General features: G+C 38.7%; 1 protein-coding gene across 18 annotated transcripts in view; it reads left to right on the top strand.

Moving 5' to 3' along the window:
- The window catches only part of LOC147163971 (neurexin-1a-like), a 231,865-nt gene that overhangs the window by 211,193 nt on the left and 7,541 nt on the right, over window positions 1–13,131 (top strand). For 14 of the 18 annotated variants that reach the window (XM_086092253.1, XM_086092254.1, XM_086092249.1 and 11 more), the window contains one exon: window positions 7,544–7,631. In XM_086092253.1, the coding sequence (XP_085948379.1) occupies window positions 7,544–7,631 (88 nt within the window). The remainder of the gene's footprint in view (window positions 1–7,543; window positions 7,632–13,131) is intronic. The other 4 variants (XM_086092257.1, XM_086092256.1, XM_086092258.1 and 1 more) reach the window with 1 other exon arrangement.

Genomic DNA, 13,131 nt, shown 5'->3' with positions numbered 1-13,131 from the left:
GCCCTGATACTCTCTTTGCTTGAAGTCCAGTTGAAGCAACTGCTGATTGGCTTTAAATAAAGCAATGTTCCAATATCTCGTAAATTACACAGTGAAACGAGTTATCTCATGGTCCACCTTATAGTTGAATGCTACAGAAGTGATAAGACAAATAGATTATTCAGACTTTGAGAAACGCTGGATTTTTAGATCAGTTCTCTGGACCTCTAATAGTGGCCCATAGTCAAATAGATGCCAAGTCTTAATGAAGCAATTAAGCCTCTCCTCAATAGATATACCACTTTGTATGCTACACAGTGACATTAACACATGAGTCTATCTCAGCACTGTTGCTAACCAATATATCAGCACCTTACGCAGCATACATACTGTATACTGTTGTGTATACAGTCTGGGGGGGTGGGGGATGGTATTGAACGATTATGAAGAAAATATTAGTCATGATTATTTTGTGTAATAATTGAAATTACCATTAGGACGATCATTTGTTCTTTAGTACAAAACAAGAACATGTTTAAACATGTATAAAAATAATAAGACAAATACATTTCTTTGAAACACTATAATTATGCGGGTTCCTTTTGGACTAAACAAGATTTATTAAATGAGTCATTTTTAAATGAAAAAGGTACAAATATATACATTTAAATAACTCAAAATTTGTATTAATAATATTGTATTTTGTTTACGATTATGCCGATTTTGTAATTGTGGAGTGTAATAATTGAACTTGTAATTGAATTTCAATGAATTGCACAGCCCTATTGAACATCCTTTTTATAATATAGATTTGTGTTCATATCTATAGTATTTGTAATTCCTACCAACATGTATCATTGCGTAATTTAAAAAAAAAAAGACAGAAAGTACGATAAATAAGACTTGGTTTTTTTTCTAATTGTACAGCTGTAGACAAATAATCACAAAAACTAAATACAGTGCATTATTTAGATTATCTTATTATATTATTATTATCTATATTTACTTACTGGGTACACATGCACAACAAAGGCATGTATTTATGCCATCAAATTGTTCAAAAATCAAAAATCAAGTTGGTTTTCTGCAATTTAAGAAAAACGGACGCATGAAAGCCTGAAATGTCATTCAGAGATACACTTTTTTTTTTTTAATGGTGCGATGTCAAGGGCTGATTGCATACAAATTACAAGTCCAATAAAGCAGCGCAAAAGCTACCTTACTAAAGACAGAAATTTTAAACGTGTTCAAAATTATTTTGCAGCCATAAAACCTGTTTGAGAAAATCTGGCGAACATCTTTGCAACCTTAAACTATCACCAAAAAAAACATTCGCTATGTACTATTTTACCCAGGGTTTTTTCCCTATTGTTACTCATTCTGCCCTGAGCTATACAATGATGATCAGCCTGTAAACACTTGCCTAGGGGCTTTTCTTTTTTTTGTCAAAAGCAATTAATCTAGCTCCTGATATGCTCTAAATACTATAGTTTATTATAATACGATATCAGCTATCAACTGCTGTGACAATGCGACTCACATGTTCTTGAATGTGTGCGTCTGTGATGTTGACAGCTTGGCAGCAGGAAGAGTGTGGGGGAAGGCCAGGCTTTTTGCACTGTACTAACCTCACAGTCTGAGAGGCTCTCTTGTCGTCATTATTCCGATGAAATCTATTGAGCATCTGGGACTAAATTATTCATCACCATCGACCCAGTTACAGGCTGCTAAGTTGTCATCAGGCGTTATTGTAAGTTGTGATAGCTACAGCGGCCTTCATCGGTAATGGCCACCATTTTATTGATATTATCATTTACTTTAATTTGCTTTGTTAGAGCTTTCAGTTTTCTGTTGCTTATAAAAGAAAGCGAATTGACGGATTTCTTCAGCCTCCATTTTAACATGAGGAATTGGATTTTGCTCGACCACTTTCACTGGTGCGCTAATGATGTGTTGCTCCCAACATGAAGCTCAAGATAACAAACCATCCCATTTCGTGCACACACCACCACTCCCGTTACAACGGGACGAACAAACATTTGCAACCATGAGAAATAACAGCAAACACCTTTGCTTTTGAGTTATGTTTTTTTTATATTATTATTCTTATTTTGCAGTGACTTATAGAACATTCCTTAAGTTAGCACTATAGCACAATCTTGTTACGTCAATTAAAACAAACAGAGGAGGTATTCCTATTGCAGCATTGAAGGGAGTTTTTAATCTGGCTTGGAGCTGCTACATTTCCCTGACTTCATTATAGTTATGAAAGGTAATTATGCTTACACAAGCCCAAATGGTATTTTAAATTAGCCTTCCTAGTCATATTAAAAAGAAATGTTTGCATCTACTTTGGGCTATAGGGATGCTTTTGAAGCGCAATATGTCAGCAAACACATGCCATCTGTGATACAAATGAATACCTTGTCCTTATGTTTTGTAACACTGCATCACTTAGGGTGATACTAACCTGCTCAAATCTACTCTGTTGGTGTACAATGTGGATTTGGGGAAAATGTTATAGTGTTTATCTAGCTTTTGAAGTGTGTATAGCTAAATGACTTTGAGTTATGGAACAGAAAGATGAGACAAAGATCAGTCTAGAAGGCACATCTTTTCATGCATTCGGGTTTGGCAGCCGTTTAAGGCTTTTTAATTGAAATAATGTATCCTCCTTGAGTCAACAAATTTTCCAGTTACCTACAAATATCAAATTAAAAAGATCCCTGTACAACAAGACATTTGACTGGATAATAACACGGTTCGCTTACACAAAGACGGCAAGGTAAAAGAAAACAAGAAGAATCCTCAGTGGAATACATTAGTAGGACAGCAAAAGCGAGCATCAGATAAACCCTTCAGATGCCTTTTGTGTCCTTCTGACTTTCAGCTTGCCTCCAAAGAGATGCGCTGCGTGCCAAAGAGTATTCATCAAATTAGACCCAGAAAGACAACAACGTGAAATGCTATCACTCTTCACCAAGGTGCGCCAACAGGTTAACACCCTGCAAAGTCTCTCTTGGTTTTGAGCACCAGGGCATCGGAACACAAAATACCCTGAAGAACAACTCTCATTGCATGTGCAAGGCAAAGGTGGATGAATTTAGGAAACAAGCCTGCAGAATAGTGAAGTCACCTTTTGAAATATATACTGTGCTGACTAAGCTTCAGAGAGGACATACAGACCTGCAGTCCGCCGAGGTGACTCATTATCATCAGCAAAATATATAGATTTGAAATGAGAAAATGCCCACTGTAAATTTAAACTTCAGCAAAAGCATAGAAAAGGAAATATGGTGCATTAAAGTAGGAAATGAATTGCCATCTGCGCTTGGTGGAGTAATTCCCGGGTTACTCTAAACCAGCCAAACAGTTAAACTGTATATAACAATTAATGTTTCTGCTATTTACATTTAAAATGGTCATTGACTTCGGTTTTGTTATTTACTTACATCTATTTTCTCTCTTTATGTTGCCATGCAGATATCTGAATCTGAATTGAGCAAAAAAATTGCTCACTTGGAACAGATAGTATAAATCCAGCCGTAGAGAATGAAAAACGGTGCTAAATGAGATTTGATTGCTCCACACGTTATGACCCCATAACGTTCTGTTGGGAAAGTTTTCATTATGCTCAATCTTAGCAATATCCCCCAACACTTAAATAATCTCACATGACAATGTACTTAGAGACTGTGAAAATGTTCATGCATTTTGCATGATCCCTAAAAGCAGGTTTCTCTTTTTTTTCTTTTTTTTCTTTTTTTTTTGGGTGTGTGTTTCACTCACCGACTGTCTCCCCAGGCTTTTCCGGCACATCCCACTGGAGTGTGCTCTCTGTTGCTAGGAGTAGTGGCAGATAAATGAGCTACTCTCCTTGTTCCACAAGGGCTTCAGCACTTTGCTGCTGGAATAATGATGCTTGCCCAGAGTCGTTGCTTTCAGCGCTTTATAAGTATCTTGTTTATAGGAGCATTTCTCCTGTGTGAATTATGCTGCTTAGATTGGAAAATCTAACTCTACTCAGCTAATGAACTCGCCTAGAATTGCACAGTGTTATTGGAAAAGGGTGGGAAAATCTATGAACATTTTTTTTTGGGGGGAAGACATTTTGTAGAGTTAAGTGTTCTTTTCTGAGACGACAGTAAGCTTCCCAATACAAACTTCCCAGTTTCCATAGACAGATTGTATGGTACACTCTAATCCAGGATGCTTTGTCGCATGACAATTCATTTTGGTGAGGATGCAGAGGTTTATAGAATAACACGGGACAATGTTTTGATAAGAGCATGAGAATATTTATGGTAAGAGTGGCTCAAAGGCAGTTTAACTAGTTCCACACATATTGTATGCATAAAGACATTGAGATTGCAAGTGGAATTGTTGTTTTATGAAGTAATACCTACATTGAGTCTGGGGAATAATTTGAACAAAAAATCTGTTGAGTTAGATTTTTATGCTGGTTAGCTACAACTAAAATTAGCATGCCGATTCTAAAATCACTTTTCTAGCACGTCAAGGTCAAGTTTTATTTCTCCACAACTTACCCTCGAGATAAGCAAAATTCCGCTGATTAGCTGTAGTAAGAAAATCTGATTATGATTGGACTCATCTACAGCTCCTTGGCAACTTGTTTGTGCAGCCACAATTGAGTGTGCATGCGGTAAACTAAAGCTAGCATAAATGGAATTGAGAGAGTTAGTGCTAGTTTTTCACTTAATCTCATTATCTTTTTTGTTTTATATTTCGAAGCTTGCAACTAACCCATCTTAGTGTTTTATTGGCATTTATTTATGTATTTATTTATTATTAGTAAATGGGAATTATATAGCTCAAAAATGTAATGTGATAGAGAACAACTGAGATCAAGGTTGGATTCCGCAACTAAAAAATGTTTTGAAAATGGCTGTCAGACCTAACTCAAAGAAAATTGTGTTCCCCGATATATTGATAGACTATTATTAACACTGGGAAACATCATTTTTCCATCCAAGTATTTCTACCTATAGCCTATGTATTATGTGTAAACTACACTGTTAAATTGATAATACTGTATATATTTGAAAAAAACACTATTAGAAAGTGAGTCATCACCTTATCGTGGTGGAGGGGTTTGCGTGTCCCAATGAGCCTAGGAGCTATGTTGTCCGGGGCTTCATGCCCTTGGTAGGGCCACCCATGGCAAGCAGGTCCTAGGTGAGGGACCAGACAAAGCATGGCTCAAATGACCCCAATGATGAACACAAACTTTGGATCTTTGTTTCCCTTGCCCGGTCGCGGAGGCTGAGAAGTTCCGACTAGATATAGTCGGACTCGCCTCCACACACGGCTTGGGTTCTGGTACCAATCCTCTCGAGAGGGGATGGACCCTCTTCCACTCTGGAGTTGCCCACGGTGAGAGGCGCAGAGCAGGTGTGGGCATACTCATTGTGCCCCGGCTAGGCGCCTGTACGTTGGGGTTTACCCCAGTGAATGAGAGGGTAGCCTCCCTCCGCCTTCGGGTGGGGGGACAGATCCTGACTGTTGTCTGTGCTTATGCACCGAACAGCAGCTCAGATTACCCACCCTTTCGGGAGTCCTTGGAGGGTGTGCTGGAGAGCGCTCCCCCTGGGGACTCCCTCGTTCTGCTGGGGGACTTCAACGCTCACACGGGTAATGACAGTGAGACCTGGAGGGGCGTGATTGGGAGGAACGGCCTCCCCGATCAAAACCCGAGCGGTGTTTTGTTATTGGACTTCTGTGGTCACCACAGACTGACCATAACGAACACCATGTTCAAGCACAAGGGTGTCCATATGTGCACTTGGCACCAGGACACCCTAGGCCGCAGTTCGATGATCGACTTTGTAGTCGTGTCATCGGATTTGCGGCCGTATGTGTTGGACACTCGGGTTAAGAGAGGGGCAGAGCTGTCAACTGATCACCACCTGGTGGTGTGTTGGAACCAGTTGAGGTGGCTTGGGCATCTGGTTCGGATGCCTCCTGGACGCCTCCCTGGGGAGGTGTTCCTGGCATGTCCTACCGGCGGGAAGCCCCGGGGACGACCCAGGACACGCTGGAGAGACTACGTCTCTCGGCTGGCCTGAGAACGCCTTGGGATCCCGTCGGAGGAGCTGGCTGAAGTGGCTGGGGAGAGGAAAGTCTGGGCTTCCCTGCTAAAGCTGCTGCCCCCACGACCCGATCCAGGATAAGCGGAATTGAAGACGGAACGGAACACTATTAGAAATTCTACAAGGAGAGTTGTGAGTAAAGCAGTGCACCATCAACAGATTTCACTTTGCTGTTAATAGCCATAAATAAAACGTGGTCGTGACAGTGGTGTTACAGCCGTACACCTCCACTAAAGCCTACTGTGTGGTGATTTAACCTACGTGGCAGGCTTCTTCCACTTCTCCTCTTGCACATAAATCTGAAGGAAGGAACACGAGGAAGGGAGGTTGAGAGAAGATGACTGCGATAAGTTAAGAAGAGGAGCGAGGGAGTATTGATTCCATGATCCCCCAAACTTCTGCCAGTGAATGTAACATGTCAACATCCTACGCCAGGAAAAACAAATCACGAGGCTGACGTGATGGATGTGGCACCCTTGGATCAGACTGCTACACCATCTGGATGGCAGACACTGTACATCCGAAAATTACATTTACATTTGGACGGACGTTCCCGGCCAGCCTCTCCGGCAACTGCCCTTCATCACATCTCCTTTGATGGATAATTCCCAGGTCTTTTATGTAAAGATGATGTTCATCTGCACTGCAAATGTTGAAATAATGCTGTAGGTGCGATTAAATCAGATTACCTGCATCCAAATGGATGTTAAACTAAATGACATCATCTTTAATTTCCTTAACATAAGTCAATACTAATCCAACTTGCAAACATATTGTGATGCGCTGTCAGACATCATTGCACCAACTGAATGAATGAAACATGAGTCCAGCCAACGGGAGGTTAGATTTTGCTTGCTGTTTCTTAGTTTGTAGGCAACATTATGCAAAACCAACAAACAACCATCCATTATATTTATATTTATGCAAACATTTGAAATACAGGAATGAAGATATATCCTGTGGACTTTCAGCTTTAAGGTTTTTTTCAAAAGTAAGGCATGCCATGTAATTATTTTTTTGACAATGTGGCATGTTGGTGATAGAAGTGTGCCTTAATTGAACATTTTAACAGAACATGGAGCACCAGTAATGCTTTAAAAAATGGCCTCAAGCATGAAACTAACCGAAAGTGAGACTATAGACCAACATACCAAAATAATGTTGAATACAATGCTTCAGAAATGCCTTAAAATTTACTGGAAAGTGTCTACGGTGGCAGAACGATGAACCATCAGTTGTTTTGGGATGAACTTTATTCTCTCATTTTCAACCCAGCAGACAGGCGCTGAGCTTTGGAACTGACATTTTGCACACAGAACTATAGCCTCTGCTTTTCCACGATAATCCGATTTCATATTCATTGAGTACAGAACCAGTTTGCATGCTTAGCAAGTTTCACCTGTGGGACTCCTTGCCCTCACCACTCAATTGTGAATGCATTTCTCTCTTTGCAGACAACCGAGGACTTGCTGGTGGCATCAGCGGAGTGTCCAAGCGATGATGAGGACATCGATCCCTGTGAGCCGAGCTCAGGTGGGTTAGGTTAGTCATCTTTTTTATTCTATTTCTCGATGGCTGTCTGTTTGTCTCTCTATGTGCTGTAGTTCATCACTATGACACTGAGGAATAACACAGGATCTGAAACAGCCATTTGGCATTTTTTGTTGAATTTTAAATTTAAAAAAAACAACTATTACCACTCTGACCTTAAATGACAAGAAGATCTTGTTTCACATCAGCATGTATGGGTTTTCATTGAGGGCCTTGTGTGAAGTGTATGTGGTGCTTAGACTGTTGCTACTAGACTAAAAATCAATTAACGCATTCATTCCCAGCCATTCCCGGCTGTTTTACTGGATTTTGACTGATTTTGCAAGGCCCACAGAGAAAGATTAGAGTCTCTTCTTTCATCAGTAAAAAAAAATGAAAAAAGTATATTTCTATCTGTTTCCATTTTGCAGCAATTAGCATTAGAATATCTAAGTTTCATCATTATTCACAAATCTGTTAAGAATTGTGGGGATATCAGCTTGTTTGCAACATGGCCCTGGTTGATCTCTTATACTCTGCTGCCACCTGCTATCGTTTTTGTCATTACTACCATTGTTCATCCGTTCTCTGCAGTTGAGAGGCTACATTTAAACCTTCTGTATGCTCTAGCATAAGAGAAAAAAAACACAAAAAACATATAAATACGTCTTTAGGACACTTAAAACATTTAAAATTGAACGTATTTATACGTTTTTTGGAGAAAATGAGTTAAAAGCTCTTCTTGGCTTTTATAATTTGTAAATAAATTCCAATGAGAGAGAAAATCTCCTGAACAATAACGCCATTCTGCTTAAAGTGTTATATTATCTGTTTCTTGTGACTATTGAACTACGTATTTGTTCTCTTAAGGTCACTTTAGTTGTGCATGTTGTAAGGATCATATTAACATGTGACATTATTTTGTGTTGGTAATTAAACTGCAAATTGCGAGGAGAAGTAATCCTTTTTTTTGTGTGTGTGTGTGTTAGAGCTCACATGAGCTACAGTTCATAGAAGGATCCTCTATGTAAAAATTACACCAGCATGGATGTAACATCCTTTGTTAGACTCACGGTAAACACAAACTTCAAGGAAAGATTTGTTTGCCGCACAATGTTTTATATCAACTTGCAATGCTGCCAAACTTTTAATCTCTTACCTTTCCAAGCAAGGAAAGGAATTAAAGCTAAACCTATGAATAAAGGGATTTTAAAGGCTTTCTGAAGTGATGAGAAAAAAAGTGGAGACAATTAAGTCCAGACTACCCACTCCATCTAGTGGTTCTATTGATCAGTGTGAGGTCATCAAACCGCCTCTAAATTAATCTTTGCCCAACACCATGCATTTTCTGTCTCGTACCAATAATGTGCTCTAGTGGCAACAATGGCAGCATCCAATTTTGTTCTCTTATTCTAAAATTATTACCGGTCCAATCTATTAGCTAATCAGATCTATCAGGATCTTGCCAAGAACAAGCCAGCGTCTCTTGCTTAAAGTGAGTCAGTAGAAGAGCAAAAACATTTGTTCCATCAAAAAGAGCGAAACAAAACTTTCTGTGGTCAGCACAAGATCATTTTGCTTTCAACTCTTTAGCAGTAAGTTGGTTAAACGGAATCATTGACCTATTTTTATCTATCTAACCTCCTAAAAACATGGAAATTCAGGAGAATACGCAAACGCTTATCACCTGTTAATCCCTCTGTGATTAGATCATATGGCAGCAAATTAAATCCTTCGGCTGGTTCCGAAACCCACAGAGGAATACTAACATGACTACTATAATAGGAGGCTTATTTAGCTTATTTGGGAAGCGCGCATAGGCAGGCTGGGAGAGAAGAGAGTAAAGAGTAAACCTTGCTCTCTTTCACTCACCACTTTAAAAAAAACAAACAACTGAGGCTTTTACCCGTGGGATTTAGTCACCTTGCAAGTATGTCCGATGCTTTTTTGTCAGGTGTAAGGCCAGCTGGCAATGCAGACAACAATGGTATGGTCCTAAATTGTTAGGGAGTAAAGAACACCCACTCTGCATCACATTGGGAGAACCGTATTTATCTTTTTTTTCCCTCCACAACTTAAATGCTGAAATGTATGCAGCCTTGTACATTTCATAAACTATCCCTTTATGTTTTCATTCTCTAAAATATTGCAAGCTGGGGTTAATGATGTCCATTTTGTTATTTTTCTGCATTTTACCAACTATACCTATGTGTTTGAGCTTTGCTATAATAGACCCATTTATGCAAAGGAACAGTATTATTTTTACTGATAAATCAAGTGGCAAATGAATACTCTTAACTGACAGTTAAATTCACCAAGCCAGGAGGAATTATGGCACAACGTTGTTTTAAGAGTAAATTGAGCTTTAGTTCAGTCATATGCAGTTTTGGTATTTTTCCCAATACTTTTTCATTGAGGATTATGCCATCCCAGGCTCATCCTGTGTGTTCCGAAAGAAAACAGGATTTCACACTCACTGTCAGGCTGCCTCTTTGCTGATCCCCCATATTTATATTTTCAATTATTTTCCTTTTTTTCACCCACTCATCTTTAGAATGTGCTGACGTTGATGCTTGCACAATGTGTCCGTTTATAAATCTAAGTAGGGCATAGAAGACTTTGCTTATCTGAGAGAAGGCGCACAGCCAAAGTTGATAATGGCTTAAAATGAATAAGGGAAATTTGCATTTGAGTGTTTGTGTAATAATGCACATTTATGAAGATGATACTTGTTAATTATCATATACAGTACAATGACCCTGCACAACATGATGCTCACTGTACAATATGATGATGATGATGATGATGATTATTATTATTATTTGAGTTTGCAGTGGTGTTGGAGGGTTACATGTTTGAGGTCCCCAAATAGACACATAGTCATTATAATGCAATTAAGTTTCACACCACTGCAAAATACTAACCCATTAATTAACATATTGTTAAAGTAGTACCTTGCTGATAGTGTCAATGAAAACTGAATGTTAATATATTTTATTTATATCATGTGTAATTTTATTTTTCATTTTTATCCCTCATTGGATGAAAAAATCTGGGATGAATTATATTATCTATCTATCTGTCTGTCTGTCTGTCTGTCTGTCTGTCTGTCTGTCTGTCTGTCTGTCTATCTATCTATCTATCTAGCTAGCTATAATTCTAGAGAGAAATGTGTGAGATTTTATATATTTGAAGAGTTTAAAGAAGAAGAATTCAAATAAGTTATAGCTCCATTTTGGGGGAAATTTAGTAAAATTCGAAAAAAAATGTTTTTGGTTGCAGGTCTTTTTTTCTTTTTTTTTAATCAATTTAATTTGATATGTATTTATCTATTTATTTGATGGTATTCTAATATGTGTTGAGCGTTTAAGAGGCTTATTTGGAAAATAACTCAACTTTTATTGAAACAGTCTTTCAAAGAGGTCTTTGGTGTTATTTAATTGCAAAATCAGAAAACTCCAAGAAAATGATCTGGTTTAAAAGCTGAAATATATTCGCATAATTACACAATTCCACTGACACTGTAAGTATCATGCTTTGTTCAGCGTACTAGAACTACAATCTCTTGAAATAACCTTTAACCTTTAATAGGCTGTAGGTTAACAATTAATTTGAACCTTTCAGCAGGAGCAAAAGGTCACATGGATTGCACATTTTTCCACTTTTTTCATTACTCAAGATCCTGTTGGCTTGCTTGACTGCAACCAACATCAGTGAAAGCTTTCTCGTAGAAATGCGGACCGGATCAGTGATCACCAACACCAATCTCGCCAAATGAGTCATGTAAATTGTGTCTTTTTCCATACAGTATAACTGATGTACAAATATAAATCCATACTACTTATGAATTCCTTCTTGCTGCACAGTTGACCTGTTTGAGGTTGTTTGTTGAAGAGAGGAAAAACAAATGCAAATCCCACACTGAAGTGACAACAGGAGCAATTTTCGTGTTTAACTTTCACTTTCAAGTACAATTGAAGATATATTAACAGCAATTTAATGAGAAACAATGGGCTCAGCCATTTTTGAGGACACATGTATGACGAGTGACGTGTTCATGATGTCAGAAATACGCATGGGCTCATGATTTGCTTAAATGGAGATGATGGTAAAAGCACCAAATTGCATGTGGCACTTGGTGATTTCTGCAATTAAAAAATATTTGTTATAATCTAACATTATCTTCAGTGGGTTTTCTGGAGTAGCCGTTTGATCTTGCAGGGTTAGCAAACACACTATCAAATGATGCCATGATAGGCAGTCTGCAAGTAGGTATAGCTCTCCGTTTTTTCTAAATGGCACTTGACAGCTTTTGCATTCATTTCCTTTTTTTTTTTTTTTAACAATTGTTTCTTCACACTTTGACAGTCCACAAAACGTGTTGTGTCAAAAACTTCAGTAACACATCCACATAGTCCATCTGACAAGAACTTGAAGCAGAACAATATTCATCTTCTGTCATCATAATGTGGAGCTACTGTTGGCTTTATCACCACTAGAAGTACAAAAAAAAATCATGTAACCTTCTAATCTAAGAGCAAAAGTAATCAAGTGTCCACTCGCCAGTCTTGTGCAATTAATGCCAAATAAATCATCCTCTTGTGGAAGCTCCTCTGGGCAGAGGCTTCAATTACACCACACCTTTAACCAGGCTAAATGAAACACCTTTAAGTAATGTTCACAAGGACTTCATTTCATGCTCACTCAGCTCTCTGCTCATCATCCGCCATTAGCGTGAGCTCACTCACACGCTATCATCGGTCGTACTGCCAGCATGTCACAAGTACACTTCTCGAGGACACTCTGATAATTAAAGAGGGATTTAATAAGTGTTTTGGCTCCACTGCAGCTGATACAGTGACCTGTCAGCAGATTGCGCTCTGGGATATGTGAAGTCAGATCCTATAATGCTAATCTGAATAAATAATACCAATGTGTTGAAGAGCCGGCCAACCAAGCCTGGCTAAAGGTGTCCTATTCCCACTTTTCCCTAAAATAACACATTCTAGAAATGACAGAAAGATGTGTCAGAAAAATTCCAGGACTGGCATCTTAGAGTGCAATTTCCCACGGGGTCTAAAAAAGTATTTAAAAGTCTAAAATTAGAAACTTACATTTTAGGCCTTAAATGTATTTATAAACACCAATATTTTCATCCCAGGTCTAAAATTTAATTGACTCAAGTCTTAAATTCTGATATCCGCTCCGTCAATTCCGAGAACTGTCTGTAGAAAAAAAAATCGTGCCTGCGTTTCTACTGTCTGCGTGCTGAAAAACGTCCACAACAAAAGCGATGGGGGGCAATTGCGGGGGTGCGTTTGTTTTGTAGTCAATGTAGTTTGGGCGGGCAGGTAATTCGTAGTGGTTAGCATAGCATTTAGCTTATTGCATTCGCATCACAGCAGTTAAAACCCTTCGATCGCTGTAAATAGTGTTAAATTGGGTGGGGGTTGTTGTCTGTGCCTGTAGCGGACATTGAGTTTGATCATCTGTGCAGCATAAGCTATCACAT

This window comes from Leptonotus elevatus, chromosome 13, assembly GCF_054856555.1.
Source record: "Leptonotus elevatus isolate MCC_2025b chromosome 13, RoL_Lele_1.0, whole genome shotgun sequence".
Taxonomy (NCBI): domain Eukaryota; kingdom Metazoa; phylum Chordata; class Actinopteri; order Syngnathiformes; family Syngnathidae; genus Leptonotus; species Leptonotus elevatus.
The sequence above is the reverse complement of the archived record's forward strand: the minus strand, read 5'-3'. Positions and strand labels throughout refer to the sequence as shown.